Here is a 26,596-nt window from a genome sequence, read left to right as displayed (position 1 = left end):
CATGTTCAAGTGCTTATGCTAGTGCCATGTTAAAAGCAACCATTGGTTGGCATTAGGAATGGCATTCAGCCATAGAAACCATGCCAAATCAGACTGGAACTTGGTGTTGTCTCTCCAGCTTGCCAGCTCCAGAGAAACCTTCCAACCCATGCCAGCATAGAAAACAGATGTTAAAGGGTGATGATGATGATGAGGCTTAGTATTTGTAGTGTTCTGTGAGGGTTTTAGTTTGGCATGAGCTAAGTAACTTGTATGTGTGTAATACACATGGGGAAGAGGGTTGAGTGTTAAAAGTGTTATCCGCAGTGGAGTGTGTTTGTAGTTAAAAGTAATAGGAAATTCACTCTACACCAATTTCCTTTATATTCCTCTTCTTGCCTTCTGATACTGTTCCCAAGGAACAGTATCTTCACTTTCTTCATTTTCCAGAGCCGGGCTATTTCGTACTTAAGAGGGTTGTATCTACGTATCTTCCTGTTATTATTATCGGGTAGACACAACTAATGACCCTTTCGCATCAGTATTGTAGTTCTAGAAGGACTAGGGAATTATTACCAAATTTTAGAGTAATCCACAGTTGAAAAAACTGCAGGTTGTAGAGAGCCCCCTCTCCACTTTCCCTGCCAGGGAAAAACACACTAACTGAAGGATCAGGAAACTTTTGATCAAATAACTGAGAAACAGATGGATTCTGCAGGTGAGTTACTTAATTAAAAGGTTATCATACCAGATATGATCAAAGGAACCACCACTGCTGTCAGTGAAGTTCTCAATAGCAAGAGACCATTTATATGCTGTGTAGGAGAGAAACATAAAGCTAATCTTGTCAGAATTTGAATTCAGGAATGTGAAGTGCTATACTCTTTACTCTTTTACTCTTTTACTTGTTTCAGTCATTTGACTGCGGCCATGCTGGAGCACCGCCTTTAGTCGAGCGAATCGACCCCGGGACTTATTCTTTGTAAGCCCAGTACTTATTCTATCGGTCTCTTTTGCCGAACTGCTAAGTGACGGGGACGTAAACACACCAGCATCGGTTGTCAAGCAATGCTAGAGGGACAAACACAGACACACAAACATACACACACACACACACACACACACACACATATATATATATATATATATATATATATACATATATATGGCAGGCTTCTTTCAGTTTCCGTCTACCAAATCCACTCACAAGGCTTTGGTCGGCCCGAGGCTATAGCAGAAGACACTTGCCCAAGATGTCACGCAGTGGGACTGAACCCGGAGCCAATGTGGTTGGTTAGCAAGCTACTTACCACACAGCCACTCCTGCGCCTATGTTGTATTAAATTATACCATTAAATATTTAGATAAAAGCATGTTGATCAATCATTCTCTATAACCTCCAAATAGTGAGACAGAATCCACAGCATTCATTGACTGAATCTATCCTTACATCTCACAACACTTGGTGACCCCCTTCGGTCAGACACTGACCATGGGTTTGCACCTAGAGAGTTACCCTCTGAGGCACAAGTCTGGGCAAGGTTGTTTCATGGAAGACCAGCAGTCGCCCATGCATACCGGCCTCCCCTCTCCATGTCACCAATGTTGTCCTAGGGAAAGGCAAAGGGGCCGATACAGCTTGGCACCTGTGACGTCGCAACTCATTTCTACAGCTGAGGGAACTGGAGCAACGTGAAAATAAAGTGTCTTGTGTCAAGAACACAACACGCAGCCCGGTCCGGGATTCGAGCTCACAACCTCACGATCGTAAGCTCGACGCTCTAACCACTGAGCCATGCGCCTTCACAACACTTGGCACCTGTGACGTCGCAACTCATTTCTACAGCTGAGGGAACTGGAGTAACGTGAAAATAAAGTGTCTTGCTCAAGAACACAACACGCAGCCCGGTCCGGGATTCACAACCTCACGATCGTAAGCTCGACGCTCTAACCACTGAGCCATGCGCCTTCACAACACTTGGCACCTGTGACGTCGCAACTCATTTCTACAGCTGAGGGAACTGGAGTAACGTGAAAATAAAGTGTCTTGCTCAAGAACACACAACACGCAGCCCGGTCCGGGATTCGAGCTCACAACCTCACGATCGTAAGCTCGACGCTCTAACCACTGAGCCATGCGCCTTCACAACACTTGGCACCTGTGACGTCGCAACTCATTTCTACAGCTGAGGGAACTGGAGCAACGTGAAAATAAAGTGTCTTGCTCAAGAACACACAACACGCAGCCCGGTCCGGGATTCACAACCTCACAACCTCACGATCGTAAGCTCGACGCTCTAACCACTGAGCCATGCGCCTTCACAACACTTACTCCATTATTAATAGTCATTGTCTTCAACAGTAGAGTTTGGGGTGGAATTGTTCTGATAACCTAATTTAGTTATAGCTAAAGCATGTTGTTTCTTAATCTGCAAACCTGCAGGGGGAAAGAACCACAATTATCCTCCTCCTTTTCCCCCACCCCCTCTTTCTCTCTCTCTTCACACTACAAGTGATTTAGTTCTCTAATATGCGTAATCATCATCATTATCAGTAGCAGCAACAATAAGCATTAGCAACTATTTCTCCATGCTTCTGTTGTTTTATGCAGTTGCTTACCTAGTCACAATATTCACCGTACTGCTTTCCTAGTGGCTGCGGGTTTTAAAGACGGAGGGCAAATGACAATAGAGTTTATTTTTGTGTGTGTGTGTGTGTGTGTGTGTGTTGCTTGCAGCATAATATTCATCAGAGTGTTATGTGACTGAAGGTTTTTATGGATGCATGTCTTCAGTGAATCTCAAGCGGTAGTGTGGCTGCTGCTAAGGATGACAGTGACTACTACTACTACTGCTACTGCTACTACTACTACTGCTGCTGCTACTGCTGCTGCTGCTGCTGCTACCACTACTACCACTACTACTACGACCACTACTACTACGACCACTACCACTACTACTACTACTACTACCACTACTACTACTACCACCACCACCACTCCTACTACCACCACCACTACTACTACTACCACTACTACTACTACCACTAACCACTACTACTACCACCACTACTACGACTGGTACCACTACTACTACCACCACCACCACACCACTACGACTACTACCACAGCTACCACCACCACCACTACTACTACTACTACTAGCAAGGCTCTAATCTGCTGCTGGCCAAATACACTATGGGCATTACTTTGTTTCAGAACAGAATATTTTATGTTGGAGCTCACCTAGTAAAAAAAAAAAGAATGTGGGGATACCTAATACAGATAGACTAACACAACCTGTTTGAGTTTGAAGAAGAGTTATTTCTTATCCCTTTGATGTTAAAGAAACCAGAACAGGGGTCAGAGAACTTTTTTAACCAATTACCCCCCAAAAAAAAAATATAGATATATATATATATTATATATATATATATATATATATATATTATATATACATACATATGTATAATATATATATATAATATATATATATATATATATATATATTAATATATATATATATATATATATATATATATATATATATATATATATATATATATATATATATATATATATATAGGTGCAGGAGTGGCTGTGTGGTAAGTAGCTTGCTAACCAACCACATGGTTCCGGGTTCAGTCCCACTGCGTGGCATCTTGGGCAAGTGTCTTCTGCTATAGCCCCGGGCTGACCAATGCCTTGTGAGTGGATTTGGTAGACGCAAACTGAAAGAAGCCTGTCGTATATATGTATATATATATATATATATATATGTGTGTGTGTATGTGTTTGTGTATCTGTGTTTGTCCCCCTAGCATTGCTTGACAACCAATGCTGGTGTGTTTACGTCCCCGTCACTTAGCAGTTTGGCAAAAGAGACCGATAGAATAAGTACTGGGCTTACAAAGAATAAGTCCCGGGGTCGATTTGCTCGACTAAAAGGCGGTGCTCCAGCATGGCCGCAGTCAAATGACTGAAACAAGTAAAAGAGTAAAGAGTATATACGTTACCCTCATGATTTGAAAGGAAGAAAATTATAGATTCTTTGAATTGAAAAAGATTTGTTGAATCTATTTATATGAACCTATTTACATGTTCATTATATTGGACGGATGTAGTGTTTCATGCTGTTTTCAAGAATCTTCTGATATTAATGGTTAGGAAAGAGCTGAAGTATCAAAATTAGGAAGTTTCTTGCTGTAGCATATCTGAAATGTTAAATTCAATGCTATCTTGTTTTACTATTTTATATTTATTTGTGTCTCTCTCTTTTTTTTTTTTTTTACTTGTTTCAGTCATTTGACTGCGGCCATGCTGGAGCACTGCCTTTTAGTCGAGCAAATCAACCACGGGACTTATTCTTTGTAAGCCCAGTACTTATTCTATTGGTCTCTTTTGCCGAACCGCTAAGTGACGGGGACGTAAACACACCAGCATCAGTTGTCAAGCAATGCTAGGGGGACAAACACAGACACACAAACACACACACACACATACATATATATATATACATATATACGACAGGCTTCTTTCAGTTTCCGTCTACCAAATCCACTCACAAGGCATTGGTCGGCCCGGGGCTATAGCAGAAGACACTTGCCCAAGAGGCCACGCAGTGGGACTGAACCCGGGACCATGTGGCTGGTTAGCAAGCTACTTACCACACAGCCACTCCTGCGCCTGTTTACATATGTTTTATTTAATCTGTGTTTGTGTGTGGTTAACCATGCAAAATTAAACATGGGTTTCCATCAAGCTAAGCATGCATCCTGTTTGAACTCCCTCTGTTTAGCTATATTTTCTCTCTGTTTGAGCAATTGTATTTCATTCATACTATTATTGTCCTTTATAAAAAAAAGCATGAATGTTGCAACTCCCATTCCTCTTTCCTCTCCCTCTGTTAATGTGGCTGATCACTTATCGATGTTTAATCAGCTGTCATATAAATAATGAGTTGATATTATGTAGGTGTTCTTTGGTGCTTTAATTTGTTTCGGCCATCAAAGCTAAAGGTATGTTAGAAAAGCGGCGAGCTGGCAGAAACGTTAGCACGCCGGGCGAAATGCGTAGCTGTATTTCGTCTGCCGTTATGTTGTGAGTTCAAATTCCGCTGAGGTCGACTTTGTCTTTCATCCTTTCGGGGTCGATAAATTAAGTACCAGTTACGCACTGGGGTCGATGTAATCAACTTAATACCTATGTCTGTCCTTGTTTGTCCCCTCTATGTTTAGTCCCTTGTGGGTAATAAAGAAATAGGTATGTTAGAAAGGTATCACCCATGTGTGTGTACTTGTTTGTACATGCTTTAAAAATCCCTCTTTATTTACAAATTTAATGTGTACAATTAAGTTTGTTTACATGTTTGTGAATATATATGATTCACGCAGGTGTGGAAAAATAGATTTTAAGTACAGTAATAATGATGATCATTATCATTGTAAGCCCATTTTTCTTTGCTGGCATAGTTTGTAAAGGTCTCATAGCATCTCACTGCATGTCATGGCCCTTTGTTTTAATGACACTAATAATAGGGAGTAGATGAGATAAGAATACCTCTGATCAATAATGATAGACTAATGCATTGCATTATTGTTTCGATAAGTTTTCATTGCCAATAATTAAGTGAAGATTTAAGGCAATGAGCTGACAGATTCGTTAGTGTGTTGGAGGCATTTTGCCTGTTGTCATGTTCTGAGTTTAAATTTTGCTGAGAGATCAACTTTGCCTTTCATTCTGTCAAGTTCTGTAATTTGCTTATTTCATAAGCACAGGTATAGGAACCCAGATCAAATAGCAATAAACTGAGAATTTCTATTTCGCTGTAGCAGAAGCACAACCAACAGCAGAACATATGAGAATGAGTAACACCATCAACCATGATCCCGTAGCGATGAAATCAATTGTGTGTTCCCGTTTAGAAAAAATGGATGAGTCCACATAAAACTTATATATGTCATGTGACTGGTGGTTTTTAATTATTTAAACAAATATACAGCTATCTATCTATCTATCCGCTCAGTCGAAGTCGTCTCTCAGTCACTCGTTGGATCAGTGTCCTCCAGTCAGTTCTATCCTGGGCCGCTTCCTTCAGACTGGCCATGTCCATTCCAGTATCACTCCTGATGGTGTCAAGCCAGCAGGTTCTTGGTCAGCCTCTTCCTCTCTTGCCACTGACCATTCCGAGCATGATGTCCTTCTCCAGGGATTCTCTCCGCATAATATGACCGAAATATGCCAATCTACGCTTGGTGATCCCAGCTTTTAGCGACATTTACATTTACATATACAGCATTTATTATATATTAATTAGGAGTTCAATACATGGTACATTCTTTCAGGGTTGGTAAATTAAGTACCAGTCAAGCACTGCGGTCGATGTAACTGACATACTCCCTCCCCAGAAGTTGCTGGTCTTATGCCAAAATTTGAAATTAGTAATTAAATGAAGATTTCCAGTATTCTCTTTACTCTTTTTACTCTTTTACTTGTTTCAGTCATTTGACTGTGGCCATGCTGGAGCACTGCATTTAATCGAGCAACTCGACCCCGAGATTTATTCTTTGTAAGCCCAGTACTTATTCTATCGGTCTCTTTTTGCCGAACTGCTAAGTGACGGGGACATAAACACACCAGCATCGGTTGTCAAGCAATGTTGGATGGGACAAACACAAACATACACGCACACACACATATATATATATATATACATATATACGACGGGCTTCTTTCAGTTTCCGTCTACCAAATCCACTCACAAGGCTTTGGTCGGCCCGAGGCTATAGTAGAAGACACTTGCCCAAGGTGCCACGCAGTGGGACTGACCCTGGAACCATGTGGTTGGTAAACAAGCTACTTACCACACAGCCACTCCTGCGCCTTAAATTAAGCCTTAAATTTATTTTGTTAGATTACAATTGACTCAATGTAGTTCACTCCATATTTTGTACTTGGTACATAGCTTATTGACTCTCATGGGATGAAAGACAAACTTAATCCCAACAGATCTAGAACTCATACTGGAAGAACATGAAGTGCTCGGAGACATTAGATCCTCTTACAACTACTAAAATAACAAGCAAAAAGAAGAACCCAAAAGTGGTTATTTTCTTGATACCATTATGTGTGTAAATAGAATTAAAATATGCAAGATCATATGTCATGTATAACAAAAGGAATCTTCTTTTGACAAGCGTTTGGTTGATAACAAGAACCATTGTCTTATAATTGTATGTTGCTCCAACTACACTACTGTCAGAAATTAATTAGCACCCTTGATTTGCTCTTCACTCAAGGTATGTGCTGTCACCTAGTGGCCATATCTCGAACTATTGCTTTGTTGCGAGTTCACTGTTGCGCAGAACGATGACGTAACTTTGTTTGCAGAGCAGTTTGAGAGTCTACAGCCTTATGATGTTGACATAGCAGTGCAACAACAACTTGGAGTGCGGATGCAGACAAATCTTCCTTCATTTAATAGATATAGGTAGCGCCTTGCAAGGACCGAAATCACACCATACTAAGTTTTCTCATTGCGTAAGACGTTTTGAACAGCTCATAGGTTAATTGATTTAACCTATTTAATGTAGAAATTTGAGAAGTGCTAATTAATTTCTGACGCAAGTGTAGATGCTAAAGTTCAAATTAATAAAAGTCATTTCAGCTCAGGAAAATACTTGCATGTTGAAAATGAATATGAAGCAAAAATTGACATAAAACAATTAAGAAGAGAAATTTGATTGACGTCTTTCTTAGTAACACAACATTGTATAATGAATTAATTAATCAATTGTTTTTCCAATTTATATAGTTTTTTTATCAGATGATTTTGCTGCAGGTAATTTTAATTTAGTATTTCAAAAAATATTATTTGAATTTATGTCTGTACTGGTATTGTATTAAAAATTAAGTGCTATTGTTATTGATCTGTAGATTCCAATAGCAGCATTTGACTTGTACATTAACTATTATGTATAAATAAAGAATGTGGTTTGATGTGGTTTTGAAATAGGAAATACATGGTATAGCTGTGTGTACTTACTAACATAGGTTTAAATTTATTGTTTGAACTGCTTTTAGAATCAATGAGAACTGGTGTATAGGGTTTCATACTTGAATAAATTTAATTTTTAGAATGTTTAACTTTCTAAAAGTATTCTACTTTCCTTGAAGAGATTGGTAGATTAATCAAAAATAGAACAATTTAAGTAAGAAATACACTTCCTTCTTGTTGATTCTGCCAGCTATATATGGAAATATTGATTTACTTCAATAAAATGCTATATGCTGATGATATAAAAGATCTGTGCAATTTTTGAAGAAAGAGCTTATCTTAATAAAAAGGAAAAAAGGAAAGAAAGATGCAAATTTTGCCTATTTGAAAAGGCAAATGAATCAAAACATTTTGTCTAAATTTATCTTATATGAAAGTTCAAAATATGTTATATTGAACCTCAAACTTCTATCACTCACGAACTAAGATGCTGATATTGTATTCAGTTGGACAGTGTATAACTTTATTATTTAGTGTCATTGATTATTATTTAATATCATTGGTGGTAATACTGACTGCATTAACCCTTTCAATACCAACCCGGCTGAAACCAGCTCTGGCTCTGTAGTACAAATGTCTTGTTTTTGTAAGTTTTGAATTAAAATCTTCCACCAAACCTTAGTCACAATTTATGTTCCCTAACACCAGCTTAATGATAACTAAGTTCTTTTACTAAATTCTTTGTTAGGCGCAGGAGTGGCTGTGTGGTAAGTAGCTTGTTTACCGACCACATGGTTTCGGGTTCATTCCCACTGCGTGGCACCTTGGGCAAGTGTCTTCTACTATAGCCTCAGGCCAACCAAAGCCTTGTGAGTGGATTTGGTAGACGGAAACTGAAAGAAGCCCGTCGTATGTATGTATATATATGCGTGTGTGTGTTTGTGTGTCTGTGTTTGTCCCCCTAGCATTGCTTGACAACCGATGCTGGTGTGTTTATGTCCCCGTTACTTAGCGGTTCGGCAAAAGAGACCGATAGAATAAGTACTGGGCTTACAAAAGAATAAGTCCTGGGGTCGAGTTGCTTGATTAAAGGTGGTGCTCCAGCATGGCCGCAGTCAAATGACTGAAACAAGTAAAAGAGTAAAAGTTATATTTGAATTAAATTGAAAGAAACACAGAGCATCTCAAAATAAATACAGTAATGAAAGGGTTAAATATTGCAATCATTTTTATGTCTAAATTTATTTTAGCTTCAAGAATTTTCAAGAGTTGTTAACATTTCATTAGCGCTGTAATTATTCAATTTGTCTAAGCAAAATTTAATAAAACAACAAATTGAATTATTGTTAAATATTGATCTATGTGGATACATGTTTATTATTAATAATATTCTATACAAGGCAGTGAGCTGGCAGAATTGTTAGCACTCCAGGCAAAATGTTTATCTGCATTTTGCGTGTCTTCATGTTCTGAGTTCAAATTCTGCTCAGGCTGACTTTGCCTTTCATCCTTTGTAAGTAAGTACCGGTCAGGCTGGTACTTACTTTATTAACTGGGATCTATGTAATCAACTTACTCCTCTCCCCTGAAACTGTTGGCCTTGTGTCAAAATTTGTAATTACTAATATAATATACTTCAAGCATTATTATTAAGTCTTATAGCAAAATGATATTTTGGATTACATCTTAATTTGTTGTTGGCAAATCAAAGGCAATATTTCTTTTATTTGGATATATAAGGTGCAGTAGTGGTTGCGTGGTAGGTATGTTTTAGGGTATTTTTCATTGGCTAGGTGTTGGAAAATAATGAACATGATTATTTATTTAATGGATTAAAATTATAAATATTTCTTCTTTGAGGGGTAATTTTGGAGGAGCCAAAAGCTTTAATTCCACTGTTGTAGAAAGTAAAAGCTATTTCCCAAAACAGATCATGGGTCATGCCTTTGAGATCAAAACAATTTTATATCAGGAAATAGATGTTTTCTTCTGTCTGAATATATTAATTTCTTTGTGACAACTTTGCATGTAAAAAGATCCTAGTTGCTTAAGTTCATTCATCTAGCATGATTTCTGTAGATCATGAGAAATAAACCACCAGTTTTCTCTTGACATGTACCTGCATATTTAAACATATCAGAAAAAGTGTGTAAACAAGCTTATTTTTTTATATAGATAATGAAGTGCACAAACACATACACGTTTAACAACTCAAAATTATTATGAATGAGCTGGATAAACAAGAATGAAAAATTTTTTCCTTTTTCTCTATGTAAGATTATATCTTTATATAACAATTACATGGGTGGTTCAGGTATGATAATCAGATTAATATATTACTCCACCTCCATTTTAGGCTGTAAACAAAACCATTACTGGCATTATTATTACTGACAACCGATGGGAAGAGGTTTTTTTTTGTATTTTTTTTTCTTTACTTGTTTCAGTCATTGGACTGCAGCCAAGCTGGGGCACTGCCATGAAGCGTTTAGTCAAACAGATTGACCCCAGTGAATATTTTTTTAAGCCTGATACTTATTCTATCAATCTCTTTTAATGAATCGCTAAGTTGTAGAGATGTAAATAACACCGGTTGTCAAGTGGTGGTGGGGGAAAAACACACAGAGATACACACACGGATATACTATACAAACATATACATGCACGCACATACACACACATATGCATATATATATATATATATATATATATACTCTTACTCTTTACTCTTTTACTTGTTTCAGTCATTTGACTGCGGCCATGCTGGAGCACCGCCTTTAATCAAGCAACTCGACCCCGGGACTTATTCTTTTGTAAGCCCAGTACTTATTCTATCAGTCTCTTTTGCCGAACCGCTAAGTAACGGGGACATAAACACACCAGCATCGGTTGTCAAGCAATGCTAGGGAGACAAACACAGACACACAAACACACACACGCACATATATATATATATATATATACATATATACGACGGGCTTCTTTCAGTTTCCGTCTACCAAATCCACCCACAAGGCTTTGGTCGGCCCGAGGCTATAGTAGAAGACACTTGCCCAAAGTGCCACGCAGTGGGACTGAACCCGGAACCATGTGGTTCGTAAGCAAGCTACTTACCACACAGCCACTCCTGCGCCTATATATATATATATATATATATATATATATATATGACAGGCTTCTTTCAGTTTCTGTCTACCAAATCCACTCACAAAGCTTTGGTCAGCCCCAGGATCATAGTAGAAGACACTTGATCATGGTACCATGAAATAGGACTGAACACAGAATCATGTGGTTCTGATTAAGTTATATACATTTCCTGAAAAACTGTAAATTTTTATGTTGGTTTACCTGATAGAAACTTTGACTGAAATACATAAATAAATAAAAATGCTATTAGAAATTAAGAGCTTTTAGAAAAGTTATTATCCAGAAAAAAAAAAAAAGAAAGAAGAAAAGCAAGCCTTATGTTAAATACCACATCAACATCTTCCTTCAAATATAGAATGGCTAGATTATGGAACATTTTGAATGAATAAAATTATCTGATAGAACAAAATAAACTATAAATATTTTATGATTGCTTTAGGAATAGAGTTCCTGATCCTGAAATTTCTTGAAAATTGATTTTTCTTTGTATGTGTGGGCTTTCATAATTTCATTCAAAAGGTTTACTCTCTACACTATAATGCCATCAAACTGTAGATCAGCCTATAGTGAAATCTGCTTTTCACAATCAACTCTGTTTATCTTTTAACTGACATGCTCTACTGCCAGACATGCCAGGATTAGTTAACTGTCTTGTCCAAGATACTGCACACTGCCACTACTAGTGAGAGAGGAACTTGTTACTGGTTGTTTTCCATTTCATTTCATTTAACCTCTTGCAGATGGGAAACGGTACTAAGTACTTTGAAACACTATGTGTGTGAGCAGTGCAATGTCTCGCTCTGTGCAGCACTGTTTTCAAATATACCACACTGAAAAGAATATGTAAATGCACTCTAAAATTCCTTGTGTGAAAAATTATATATCTAGAGTTGGTAGAAAAGGCATATTGTTTCTTATTTCTTTATTGCCCACAAGGGACTAAACATAGAGGGGAACAAACAAAGACAGACAAAGGGATTAAGTCGATTACATCGACCCCAGTGCGTAACTGGTACTTAATTTATCAACCCCGAAAGGATGAAAAGCAAAGTTGACCTCGGTGGAATTTGAACTCAGAACATAACAGCAGACGAAATACCTATTTCTTTACTACCCATAAGGGCTAAACATAGAGGGAACAAAGACAGACAAAGGGATTAAGTCGATTACATCGACCCCAGTGTTCCACTGGTACTTAATTTATCAACCCCGAAAGGATGAAAGGCAAAGTCGACCTCAGTGGAATTTGAACTCAGATCGTAACAGCAGACGAAATACCTATTTCTTTACTACCCATAAGGGGCTAAACATAGAGGGAACAAAGACAGACAAAGGGATTAAGTCGATTACATCGACCCCAGTGTGTAACTGGTACTTAATTTATCAACCCTGAAAGGTTGAAAGGCAAAGTCGACCTCGGTGGAATTTGAACTCAGAACATAATGTCAGATGAAATACTGCTAAGCATTTCGCCCGGTGTGCTAATGATTCTGCCAGCTCACCGCCCTGCATATTGTAGTTACTGAACAGCCTAATACCAATACACAGTACAGACTGTCAGTACTGAATCCTTCTGCAAGGGGTTAATGTCTGTTTATCCATGCTTGTGTGACTAAGACTAGAGGTAACTGAAACAAGATTTTTACAGTGAGATACTGCTGCCAACTCTTACCAGTTTTTCAAGTAAAGGGTATTTTTTTTTTTATCTTGAGAAATTTGAAAGTGTAGAAGAGCTGGCTTATGATTTGTTGACAGAAAATATCAACAAACATCACCAGTTGCATCTGAGCTGCTAATAGTGATGTCAGTGCTTGTAGCCAGATTGTACACACACACATGCACATGCGTGCACACACACACACACACACACACACACACTCTCTTTCTCTCTTTCTCTCTCTGGAGTATTTTGCTCAAGAACACAACACACTACCTGGTCCATGAATTGAAACCATTATCATGTGATTATGAACGCAACACTTTCACCACTAGACACACCTAGTGCATATAAATGCATGTGAGCATATGTGATATGTGCAACAGTAGTATACAATTGTCAAAGTATATTTATGTATATGCAATGGGCTTCTTACTGTTTCTCTCCAAGTAATTCTTTCGCAATGCATTGATTGTGCTGGGACTCTAGTAGAAGACATTTGCCCCAAGTGTTTCACACAGGAACTGAAACTAAGGAGAAATGAGCTGTCTACTTAGCTCATTGCGTTGCCAATAATATGCAGGGCAGCGAGCTGGCAGAATCATTAGCACACCGGGCGAAATGCTTAACAGTATTTCGTCTGATGTTATGTTCTGAGTTCAAATTCCGCCGAGGTCGACTTTGCCTTTTAGCCTTTCGGAGTCGATAAATTAAGTACCAGTTATGCACTGGGGTCGATGTAATCAACTTAATTCCTTTCTCTGTCTTTGTTTGTCCCCCTCGATGTTTAGCCCCTTGTGGGCAATAAAGAAATAAGAAACAATATGCCTTTTCTACCAACCCTAGAACTGTTACTCACCGAGAGGAATTTATATCTGAGGAGCCTGGTTGAAGGTCTTCTCTATCTTTTGAACACAGCACACATCTGCTTGTTTGACCCTATGTGTTTAGACCCTTGTGGGCAATAAAGAAATAAGAAGACACTTGTCCAAGGTGCCATGTTGTGGGAATGAACCTGAAATCATGTGGCTGGGCAGCAGACCTCCTAACCACACGGCCATGCCTACATCTTGCATATTACTCTTTTTACTCTTTTACTTGTTTCAGCCATTTGATTGCAGCTATGCTGGAGCACCGCCTTTAGTCGACTTATTCTTTGTAAGCCCAGTACTTATTCTATCGGTCTCTTTTGCCGAACCGCTAAGTTACGGGGACGTAAACACACCAGCATCAGTTGTCAAGCAATGCTAGGGGGGACAAACACAGACACACAAACACATACACACACATACATATATATATATATATATATATATATATATATATATATATATATACACATATATACAACAGGCTTCTTTCAGTTTCCGTCTACCAAATCCACTCACAAGGCATTGGTCGGCCCGGGGCTATAGCAGAAGACACTTGCCCAAGATGCCACGCAGTGGGACTGAACCCAGAACCATGTTGTTGGTTAGCAAGCTACTTACCACACAACCATGCCTACATCTTGCATATGCAATTAAGAGTTTAACATTGATTTGTTTGTCGCGTTCTTGAGATTATTTTTCCTAATTTCACAAATATATGCTCTTCTTGTTATCAGCCATCATACAGCATCAACTGAATGAGTTTTTATCTTGCCACCCACACTAGAGAGGCTGTCTAACACGAGAGAAGAGCCTCTTTGACACTGTATCAATTTTTATTCAGATTTGTTTCTCATCTGGGTTGGTTTCCTTCCACTGCAGCTTGCAGATTCCATGTCTCCTTTGTGCAGGATGAAAGTCAATAGAGAGGGAAGAGGAGGGGAGAGAGAGATGGAAGTTAGACAGAAAAGAAAATCTAGTTTAAATAAATGAATAAATGATTATTCTCTTAACCTTGTGTCTTTGCGAAGCTATCTTTGAATATGTGTGATATTGTCATGTATATATGATATTTGTTTCCTTTAAATATATTGAAAGTGTGCTTCTCCTTTAGGATCCATTCCTCATAAATCTAAAGTACCTTGCAAGAAAAAGTGCATGCAGGCAAGAAATATATATGAATCTGGTAATTGTTGATTTATATATTAATTCCTTTGGTTTACCCCTCTCTCTCTCTCTCTCTCTCTCTCTCTCTCTCTCTCTCTCTCTCTCTCTCTCTCTCTCTCTCTCTCTCTCTCTCTCTCTCTCTCTCTCTCTCTCTCTCTCTCTCTCTCTCCTCTCCCCTCCCTCTGCTTTCTCTCCCTCTTGTTTAAAGACTCACATGTTATTCATTCCTGCAGTGTCTTTCATGAATTTAATTAATATTTTAATTTTAATTATTTCTCCTAATTATTATAGGCACCTGGGTGGAGTGTACTCAGTTGCACTGCCATAAGTGGAGATGGTTACAAGATGTACATGATCCATTGTTGATTCCACATAACTGGATTTGTGATATGAACCCAGGTAATTTTTTTCTATCATCATCATTGTCATCATATCATCATCATCATCACTGTCAGCATCATCATCATCGTCGTTTAATGTTCACTTTTCCATGCTTGCATGGGTCAGACAGAATTTATTGAGGTGGATTTTTTATTGCTGGATGTCCTTCCTGTCACCAACCCTCATCTGTTTCCAAGCAAGGTAATATTTCTCCATGACCAGACATGTTTTCGCAGAAGATTGGAAATGAAGGACACTGCTTGCATGTTGGTAACATTCTTTTGCAAGAAGTCAAAGCAAGGAGACAGTAACTTTTATATCGCTTTGTGTTTACATCCCCGTAACTTAGCGGTTTGGCAAAGGAGACCGATAGAATAAGTACTAGGCTTACAAAAGAATAAGTCCTGGGGTCGATTTGCTCAACTAAAGGCGGTGCTCCAGCATGTCCGCAGTCAAATGACTGAAACAAGTAAAGGAGAAAAAGAGATATTAAAAAAAAAACAACAACAAAAAATTATATTTCTCATCCTGCTATATATCCTTTATATTGAACTTTGTAAGATCAAATGATCTTAACAATTTCTGCTTTGAGAACCAGGTCATCAACATACAAAAGGGACAAGTCGGCATCTGTTCTTGGACTGATTTGTGACTGACTTTGAAACAAAAATGAAACTGAAGCTGAGAACAGAACCTCCTTAGTTGCCATTCGAGTGAATGCACACTGCTAATTTTCACTCTACTTTTAGCATCCTCCTTGTGGTCTGCTAGTGTTTTTCTATTGATTATTAGAATACAATGTTGATACTGTTAAACTGTTTAAACACTCGTGCCAATGAGGCCACCTCTTCATCGTTGCTTGACCTGTCAGAAATAACAACCAAATCTTGTGGAAGTCACTTCTAATCATCATTAAAAAAAGTCGTGAGCACATTGTAAAAGGTAGTCTTAGATGATAAGATGAGAGCTGTTCATGGCTAGAGCACTCTTGATCACAGTTGATTTGATAACTAACCAACAATATGAGCCAACTTGAGCTAGGAATAGCAGCTAAATACCCTTCAAATCCTTTTGTACTTCTGTATTAAGAGCATAAAGGACACATCAGATAATATCTTTTCTTTTTTTTAAAATGAAAGTTACTTGCTTGCAGCAAAATGCACTACATAGGCACAGGAGTGGCTGTGTGGTAAGTAGCTTGTCTACCAACCACATAGTTCCAGGTTCAGTCCCACTGCGTGGCACCTTGGGTAAGTGTCTTCTACTATAGCCTCGGGCCGACCAAAGCCTTGTGAGTGGATTTGGTAGACGAAAACTGAAAGAAGCCTGTCGTATATATATATATGTATGTGTGTATATGTTTGTGTGTCTGTGTTTGTCCCCTAGCATTGCTTGACAACCGATGCTGGTGTGTTTACGTCCCCGTTACTTAGCGGTTTGGCAAAAGAGACCAATAGAATAAGTACTGGGCTTACAAAAGAATAAGTCCCGGGGTCGAGTTGCTCGATTAAAGGTGGTGCTCCAGCATGGCCACAGTCAAATGACTGAAACAAGTAAAAGAGTACATCATAAACATATTCTCTCCTTCTATCCCTTCTCATTTCCTAGCATTGAGTTCTACTCATGATTGACATGGAGACCAGTCTAGGATCTATTCTCTCCATCTACCATGGAAATGTCATAGATTTCTCTTTCCAGGTATCATCCTCTACAGACAGATCTTGGAAACAGTACATGCTGAATGCTCAATGTTATCAAACAGTTTCGAGGAAGTTGCTTTTAACTCTGACCCTTCTCATTTCATAACATTGAGTTCTCTCCCTATGATTGACACTGAGACCAGTCTAGGATCTATTCTCTCCATCTACCATGGAGGTATCATAGATTTCTCTTTCCAGATATTATACTCTACAAACAGATCTTGGAAACAGCACATGCTGAATGCTTGATGTCGCCAAACAGCTTCAATGAAGTTGCTTTTAATTTTACTAAAAATTGAATTGGTAGTGTGACAGCTAGAAGGAAAAATGACTGCGCTGGCACTGAGCAGATACTCGTTTTTAGATGGAGAAATGTGAAATGAAACCTTGTTTAAGGAAGCAATGCACTATCCAGTCCAGGAAGTGAACCCATGACCTTGTGATTGTGAGCCTCCACACCCTAATCACTAGACCTTTGTACAAATATATTGAAATAGCTAGAAACATTCAGTCTCTCACCTATGCTCCATGTGGAAAACATCTAAAGACTCTTGCTTTCTTTGTATCTACAAATGTATGTTTTTGTATATTTAACATTTTGACCCTGTCAATTTAGTCCTAGATACCCTTAAAAAAAAGCTGTGATGGCTGTTACAGGTGTAATGCCTCTGAACATAGGGGCAGTCTAAGGCTAAACAACAACAAATACTTTCATTTGCATGTTAATTCACTTGATTCTAACATTTCTATTAATTTCTTTTCTCTTCTTATACTTTCTACATTGATGTTAGTTTTCCTGCAGCAAGTCAGCTGAAAAGAATATAAAGGCATTAATGTTAGTTAAGTTTCTTCTTGTTAACAGCCAAAGAAGTGTTCCTGTCTTTTCTGTGTCTATCACTCCAAGACATATGCCCGGCTCTGTTAATGCTGTTGGTGATAATTCTATATATATATATTTTTCTAATTTGCACATCTTATTCTGACTGAGGCTTTACAAACTGGAGACCTTAGTTTAGCAATCGAAGTCAGATGTAGCGGGTTCGTTGAACACAGTATGGGACGACTGTTGTTATCGCTAGGCCTAACTCATCGTAAAGTCAATACCACCATGACCGATATCCAATCTACAGTGGAGAAGGCTAGCCACTGGATTTGGTTAAAAAGAGATGATGAGCGATGGCTAGAAGGATATTGAGCTTTATTTGATAACCAGCTGATCTAGCAAGCGGGGCCTCATATCAGTGAGGAGGGCCGGTGCGCATTGATGCCGTCGAGAGGTAGGCCCCGAAACGACGCGTATTCTCTCCTGATGACCCCATAGACTTGCTGGCTTCCGGTATACGGAGTTTTTGACTGGTAGCACTTGCATATGCAAGTTGTTTGCAAGACATCTAGTAGTCTAGATGTACTTATCCTGGCTTCATCACTAAACAATTCATTTTTAAAAACTAAGAAAACAGGCAAGTGTTAAGATGCTTTCTACATAGAGCATAGAAGAGGGATTGGATATTTCTAGAAGTTGTGTGGCTTAATGTTTAGAGTGTTAGGTTCATAATCACATGGTTATGGGTTTGATTTCTGGACTGAGCAGTGTATTATTTTCTTGAGCAAAGTTTCATTTCATCTCAACACCAACACAGCTCCAACAACTAAGTTGGGAAACTGCAGGACCAGCCCAAGCAAGCCAACTTGCCCAGAGAGGAAGAAGTAGTCATACATGGCTGGATGTCTTCTGTAATGTAGTTCTTCGTCACCTGGGCTCACACTGACTGTAGTACTTTGTCACCCAGCTTCACACCTGGTCAACTAACCACCATGCATTCACTCACCAGTTTATGTAGTCCATCTCAGTAAAAGCATGCCAAAAACATGCAGCAGGCTTTAAATCAAACACATGATGATTAAACATTATTTCTCATTAGAATTAATCATGGATCCATTATCCATTTTCTCTTGTAGAACTAGAGAAAAATATTCCAAGTAGTATCATTTTAAATTGATACTACTAATTGTGAAGTTGCAAGGTTCAGTGATTAAAGCATTGGGCTCACAATCATGAGATAGTGAGTCTGATTCCCAGACCAGGCTGTGTGTTGTGTTCTTAAGCAAGACACTTCATTTCACATTACTCCAGTCCATTCAGCTGTAGAAATGAGTTGCAACGTCACTGGTGCCAAGCTGTATTGGTCTTTGCCTTTCCCTTGGATAACATTGGTGGTGTGGAGTAGGGAGACTGGTATGCATGGACAACTGCTGGTCTTCCATAAACAACCTTGCCTGGACTTTAAGTTTGGAGGGGAATTTTCTAGGTGCAGACTCGTGGTCATTCATGACCAAAGTGGGGTCTTTACCATTTTATCATTTTAAATTATATTTATCAGATTAGTTCTTCCATTTGCTGCAGATGATTGCCTGCCAAACTGTAATAATATTGTGCAACTTACTATCACAGTAGCTACGACTTTATTCTTTCTTTCATAACAAGCTGAAAAGGAATAACACTCTAGTGTGTCCTTTCTCCTTTCAGCTATCACATTTTCAGTGTTCCACTGTATCAAGGGATGGAAGAGCCAAGTGAATTTCTGTGTTCACTTGTGATGACATAGGTACACCTAAAACAATTAGCAAGAGCAAGGCACATGTTACTAGGTCATACTCGCTTGCAAGTAATAGTAGTTATGCCTTCCTACAGATATATTTGTATAAACTGCATGAGGATTTAAGAGTTTTGGCCTTAATTCAGATCACACAACATTTGTGTGATTTTATGGTAATTATTTTAATCTCAGAATTTTTACATAATGTCAACTAGTCAGCTGTGAATTCTCAAGTGAAAATAAGAAATATTTCCTGATAAGTTTCACTGTGTGTTTTTACCTAGAGTCATAACATACAATTACAATATATGGTGGGAGTTTAAGCTCGTGACTTTTGTTACAAGTTCTTCACCTTAACCACTCAGACTATTTTCTTCATGGCAGAGTTATTTTTATATAAGACATTTGAAATGGAGAAATTTAGTACACATTCAATTAAATTCTTAATCTTTAGTGTTGATTTGACATTTCTAATAGCCATAAAATTTTTTTATAAGTTCTAGAGGATATAAAAAGGTAGTAAAGTGTCTTTGAAAAAATAATTGTTAGGCACAGGAGTGACTGTATGGTAAGTAGCTTGCTTACCAACCACATGGTTCCGGGTTCAGTCCCACTGCATGGCACCTTGGGCAAGTGTCTTCTACTATAGCCTCAAGCCAACCAAAGCCTTGTGAGTGGATTTGGTAGACGGAAACTGAAAGAGCCCATCGTATATATGTGTATATATATGTGTGTGTTTGTATGTCTGTTTGTCCCACCACCACCACCACTAGCATCGCTTGACAACCGATGCTGGCGTGTTTGCATCCCTGTAACTTAGCGGTTCAGCAAAAGAGACCAATAGAATAAGTACTAGGCTTACAAAAAATAAGTCCTGGGGTCGATTTGCTCGACTAAAGGCGGTGCTCCAGCATGGCCACAGTCAAATGACTGAAATAAGTAAAAACAAAAAAAAAAGTATTATGATAACATAGCACAAGAAATCTTATATCAGTAACACGCACTCACGTACTATGAATATACTTAGTATAATGAATGTATTTTCAGCTAAATTCACAGTTATAATGTATGTTTGAGTGAGTCCTGTATATTATTTTGTCTCCAATTATAACTACATTGCCACATATGCAAACTGCCCATTTTCTGAGAGTAGTCAGGATATTTAAAGTAACACCTATTTCCGAAAGATATTTTTATCAAGCACTTGGTGCTGTAGTTATTCATGCGGTTGAGTGAAGTAGCTTAATCTTACATGTTCTTCCACAAACTCCTTTGCTTATTTTAAAATGAGAATCCCATTTTTCAACTTTACATCATAGCAGCATACTTACCAGACTTACTACAAAGATATGATGGCTTTGGCAAGAATGACAACTGAACAATTCTTTGATTGGCTATTTCTGTGCCATTAGTACCATTAGTCTATTTTTGCTGATGCGTTCAAGGTTACTCATTAATAACAATGCTAACAGCTAATAATATGTAGCATATGTGGACTTTTGTGTCTGCAATCATTTTATTTTACTTATAACAGCAAAAGCAGCACATTTCTATTGTATGTACGCCTTTAATGAATATTTTTTGTGGAAAAGTATTGGGTTGTCTGGAAAGTTTGTGCCGATTTTTAAAGGAAAGAAAAAGGTCAATAAATACTTGCCATTACATTTTTAATCACCAAATATGAACCATTTTGTTGCAAAATGCGTCTCCATCTTTCCTTTAACTTGAAAAATACCCTCTTCTCAGAATTGAGTTGGTTTCATGGCAAAGAATTCATCAAGGTATCTTTTTACATCATCCAAGGAATTGAAATTTTTACCATTAAGACTATTCTGCAGAGACCTGAATAAGTGGAAATCCAAAGGAGCAATGTCTGGTGAATATGGAGGGTAGGGTAACACATCCCAGCCGAGCTGCAGCAATTTTTTTCTGGTTCCCAAAGCATCACATGCCAAAAATGAACTTTCTTGTCTTCCATTTTAAAGGGTTACATAATTAACACAGGTTATAGGAATATAAACGTTCTTCCACGAAAAGATAGCTTAAACTGTGCTCTAAATGGAGGTGTAGTCAAATCCTATTTTATGGACTCAACCATGTTCTAAAATAAGTCGAAAGGTAAGCTACTATAAATTGGCACGAACTTTCCGGACAACCCAATAGTAGAGAGGCATGGTTATGTGGTACAAAATTTTCCACATGGCTCTGGCACCTTAGCAAGTGTCTTCTATTATAGCCTCACGCCAACCATAGCCTTATGAATGGATTTGGTAGATGGAAACTGAAAGAAGCCTATGCAATTGTGTACGTGTCCCTGTGTTTGTTCCCCAACACTGCCTGACAACTGATGTTGGTTTGTTTGTGCCCCTATGACTTAGTGGTTCAGCAAAAGAGACCAATAGAATAAGTACTTGGCTTAAAGTACCGAGGTTGATTTGTTCAAATAAAAATCCTTCAAGGGTGGTGCCCCAGCATGGACACAATCCAATGAATGAAACAAGCAAAAGATAAAAGATTTGATAATGTGTTTTAGTCACAAATGGTATTACCATATTTGATGGCATAAAAGATGCATGGGCATATTAGATGCACCCTAATTTCTGCAGCACATATTCAGGGGGGAAAAATGGTTTTGGCACATTAAAGCAATGTAGCATTACTTTACAAAACATTACAAAAATACTATATCTTTAGCAGAAGACATTATAAAAAAAAAGTAAGTTAGCAGTACGGCTGAACATAAAGCAAAAAGTCAAGCAAAGTAGAAAAATCTGTCTTGTTTAATATTAGCCTATAGTAGTGAGTGACAGGGACGAAATTAGCTTGGGGGAAACCCTGCTTTGCATATGGGATCTGGTGTGATTTTTTTGAGACTTTTTTGTTTGGGAAAAAACATGGTATATGTTTTTTAAGAAACTACATTTATATGTGTCTCTGTGAACATGATACTCTGTCTTTTAAGAAGTGAGTTTTCTCACCAGTAAGAGCCTGCATCTTTGAGTAGGGTATCTGCATGAAATATTTAGTAGAGAATTTGAACTCAGTACCACAAGCATATGAAACACTTGTCAATAATATAGTAAGGTGACGAGCTGGCAGAATTGTTAGTACACCAGGTAAACTGTTTAGCAGCATTTTATCTCTCCTTACCTTCTGAGTTCAAATTCCACTGTGGTTGCCTTTGCCTTTCATCCTTTTGAGGTCGATAAACTAAGTACCAGTTGAGCACTGGGGGCAAATGTAATTAACTTATCCCCTCCCCAAAATTGCTGGCATTGTGCCAAAATTTGAAATTAATAATATATGGTTCTTTATTACCCACAAGGGGCTAAACATAGAGGGGACAAACAAAGGCAGACAAACGAATTAAGTCGATTACATCGACCCCAGTGCGTAACTGGTACTTAATTTATCGACCCCGAAAGGATGAAAGGCATAGTGGACCTCGGCGGAATTTGAACTCAGAACGTAACGGCAGACGAAATACGGCTACGCATTTCGCCCGGCGTGCTAACAGTTCTGCCAGCTTGCCACCTTAATTAATAATATTAATGCTCTTCCTAATTACTGTTATGGACTGGGCCTATTCACAATGTCCCTTTTATATCTTTGTTGACTGGGTCATTTGATACTTAAGTGTCCTAGAAACGGGCACTTGGCTACACTTGTGATAATCTATCAACTGTACTGACTCGGTCATTTGTAGCTGTCTGCATAATAAAACTTCAAACAGATTTTATCTGTTTGAAGCATTGACACATCAAACTGTCACATATTACATGGTAGAGAGAGGAGAGTGGTGTGTGGATAAAATATTACTTCATGTTTACTGCAGTCATATCACACACTAGGTCACCGAAAATTATGTGCCTGCTTTACCTGAATATGAAAAATGAGTACCATACCTGCAATAGATCAAAGATAGCTTTTGCATTTATATACAGGTAACACTAGTCAATATAAATTCCATTAATAGAAAGATACAGACATACATCAGTACTTCAGCAAGTGTAATGAATTCTCTTTGTAGATGAGTTCTAATAAGATAGAAGCATGTCCAAAGTTATCTCCTGTACCTCAAAAAAATTAATATAGAGCTGTTATTGTCTTTTCCTCACCACAGAGTAATTTTCAAGTATGTTTTAATTATTCCTTTTTCTTACCCCCAGATGCTACTCAAAATGACTGTTCCATACCAGAGATAGACTATTGTGATGAAGAATTTATTTTTACCCGTTACACAGAAGGTTCACTTGTGTGGGCAAGAGTGGAAGGTTATCCTTGGTAAGTATCGCTACTAAGATTATGATATCTCAGCAACTAAAATATAGTATAACACTGAAAATTTGTAGCAACCTGCTAAAAATAACATCATTTTTACTTTTGGAACATAGTTTATAATTAGATAGATGCATACATACATAGATACATACATAGACAAACAGATAGACAGATTGGTTTATTGCTTGCAATATTTATGAAAAATATAATATTTATGAAAAATATAAAGGTTATTTAATATGTCAATTAGATCATCATCGTCATCATCATTTAAAATCTGTTTTTCATGCTGGCATAGGTTGGATGGTTTGACTGGAGCTGGTAAGGCCAGGGGCTGGACCAGGCTCCATTGTCTGTTCTGGCATGGCTTCTATGGCTGGATGCCTTTCCTAATGCCAACCACTCCATAGAGTGTACTGAGTGTTTTTAACGTGGCACCAGCACGAGTCCTTTTCAGGTGGCACCAGTACCGGTTATCAATTATGTTGTTCTGGGTGCTATTTTTTCATGGTGGTCTCACTAGTGCTGGTAATATGAGAAAAGCACCCAATACATGTTGTAAAGTGGTTATCATTAGGATGGGCATCCAGGTGCAGGATCCATGCCAAAGCAGACAATGAAGCATGATGCAGTCCTTGGGCCCATCAAATTTCGTCAAACCATCCAACCCATGCCAGTATGGATCATGGATATTAAATTTAAATATGATAATGAGATTGATGATGTTTGAATTGACTACTGTGTGAGTATTTTGAGTTTCATACTGATGCAATCATCGGATGATGTTTCAGCTGAGATGTTAGCAAAGGGAGAAGCAGAAACTGAGAGGTTTTGCCAATATTCTGCAATATGAGGGGCAAAGTTATGAGGTGGTTTGAATTGTAAAGTTCTGATCATACGAATCAGGATGTTGTTGGGGAGAAGTGCACCTGTAATGATTGGTGTATGCCCTCACTGATGCTGAAAAGAGAGAGGTATAGAAATGCAAACATATTACTGAATGAGAAAGATGCATGGGACAGAGAGAGAGAGAGAGAGAGAGAAGGAGGAGAGTACTCTAAGTAGACATATGAGGGGTTGCTGAAAAGTTCCTGGCTTTGGGTAAAGATGCAGGAACAATTCCTAGACAAAGATAAACCTCTGTACTTGGCTTTCGTTGACATGGAGAAAGCCTTTGAAAGGTCCCCCAATACCTTATCTGGTGGTCAATGTGGAAACTAGGAATAGATGAGTGGTTGGTGAGAGTTGTACAAGCATGTATTCAGCTCATGATAATACGATTATGGGTTCAATACCTAGCGATGCATTGTGTCCTTGAGCAATACACTTTATTTCACATTGCTCCAGTCCACTTCACTGGCAAAAATTCTGTATCACGCTGAATCCCCATGAGAACTACATTAAGGGTACTTGTGTCTGTGGAGTGCCACTCACATGTTAATTTCATGAGCAGGCTGTTCTGTTGAGTGGATCATCTGGAACTCTTGTCATTGTAGTTGATGGAGAACCAGATAAAATATGTGTGTGTGTGGCTAAGGATCTTGCTTCTCAACCAAATGGTGTTCCATTCAGTCCCACCATATGGTGCTTTGGACAAGTGTCTGATGCTCTAACAATTCTGAAATGAACACTTTATATGATGGTGTATATAAGTTGATATCTGAACCTATTGAAAATTTTACGTAAACAACAAGAAATTATCTTGTTAAAACATCGGACACAAAAATCTAAACACTTGGCTGTGGTTAAGAAGCTCATTTGTCAACCAGATGGTTTAGGGTTCAGTCCCACTGTACAGCACCTGGGGCAAGTGTCTTCTACTATAACCACAAACCAGACAATACTTTGTGAGTGAATTTCGTAGACAGAAACTCTGTGGAAGCCCATTATGTGTGTGTGTGTGTGTCCGTGTGTCCACCACTGCTTGACACCCAGTGTTAACTTGTTTACATCTCTCTAGTTTAGCAGTTTTGAAAACAAGATCAATACCAGACTTTAAAAAATAAATACTGAAGTTAATTTGTTTGACTAAATCCTTGAAGGTGGTGTCCCTGCATAGCTGCAGTTCAATGACTGAAAAAGTAGAAGATGGGGAGGAAAAAAACAAAAAAAAAACAGAACACAGTCAAGCATTAAACTAGCTTGCAAGGTAATGTATTGTATATGCTAGTGACTCATGCTCTCTACTTGAACTTATCCAAGTGAAATCTTATCAGTGTGGTCATGAATCACAATGCATTATACAGAAATGGACTAAGCATAATAAACAATTTTACTGAATGTCTCTCAACGAGAAAACATTTTTTTTTTTCCATGATTGATAGTAAAGAAAATAAGTGCTGTACTTTCATACATGATGTTAAAACTCAAATCTGTAAATGGTTTTAGTGATAAATGTGAACATTGTTGTTATCTTATCCAGCAAGCATAATGCAATAAATAAACAAATAAATAAATAAATAAAATACAAATTTTTTTAAAAACAGTCATTCATAAGCTGAACTATATAGATATGAGAAGTGTTTGTTCCATATATGCAATGCAGAATTGGTTTCTGCTAGATCATTTATAATGCACAAATTTACTTTCATGGTTTTATAATTTTTTATGAGTTGGCAAATAATTAAACAACAAATCCCTCTTTTAAAATGGTGGTTCCTATTCTGCACAGTCATGGCCGTGTGATTAAAAAGTTTGTTTTGGGGGTCTGATTCCACCTTACAGCACCTTGGGCTAGATGTCTTGTACCCTATCCTTGGACTAACTAATACTTTGTAAGTGGAATTTGATAGGTAGAGACCTGTTGTATGTGTGTACATACACA

General features: G+C 38.1%; 1 protein-coding gene across 1 annotated transcript in view; it reads left to right on the top strand.

Moving 5' to 3' along the window:
• LOC115224492 (homeobox protein 2-like) overlaps positions 1–26,596 on the top strand; it is a 91,899-nt gene that overhangs the window by 15,979 nt on the left and 49,324 nt on the right. The window contains exons 3-5 of the mRNA XM_036513392.1: positions 14,761–14,832; positions 15,105–15,212; positions 23,661–23,775. Of these exons, the coding sequence (XP_036369285.1) occupies positions 14,761–14,832; positions 15,105–15,212; positions 23,661–23,775 (295 nt within the window). The remainder of the gene's footprint in view (positions 1–14,760; positions 14,833–15,104; positions 15,213–23,660; positions 23,776–26,596) is intronic.

The sequence above is a fragment of the Octopus sinensis genome, linkage group LG25 (assembly GCF_006345805.1).
Source record: "Octopus sinensis linkage group LG25, ASM634580v1, whole genome shotgun sequence".
NCBI lineage: Eukaryota > Metazoa > Mollusca > Cephalopoda > Octopoda > Octopodidae > Octopus > Octopus sinensis.
The sequence above is the reverse complement of the archived record's forward strand: the minus strand, read 5'-3'. Positions and strand labels throughout refer to the sequence as shown.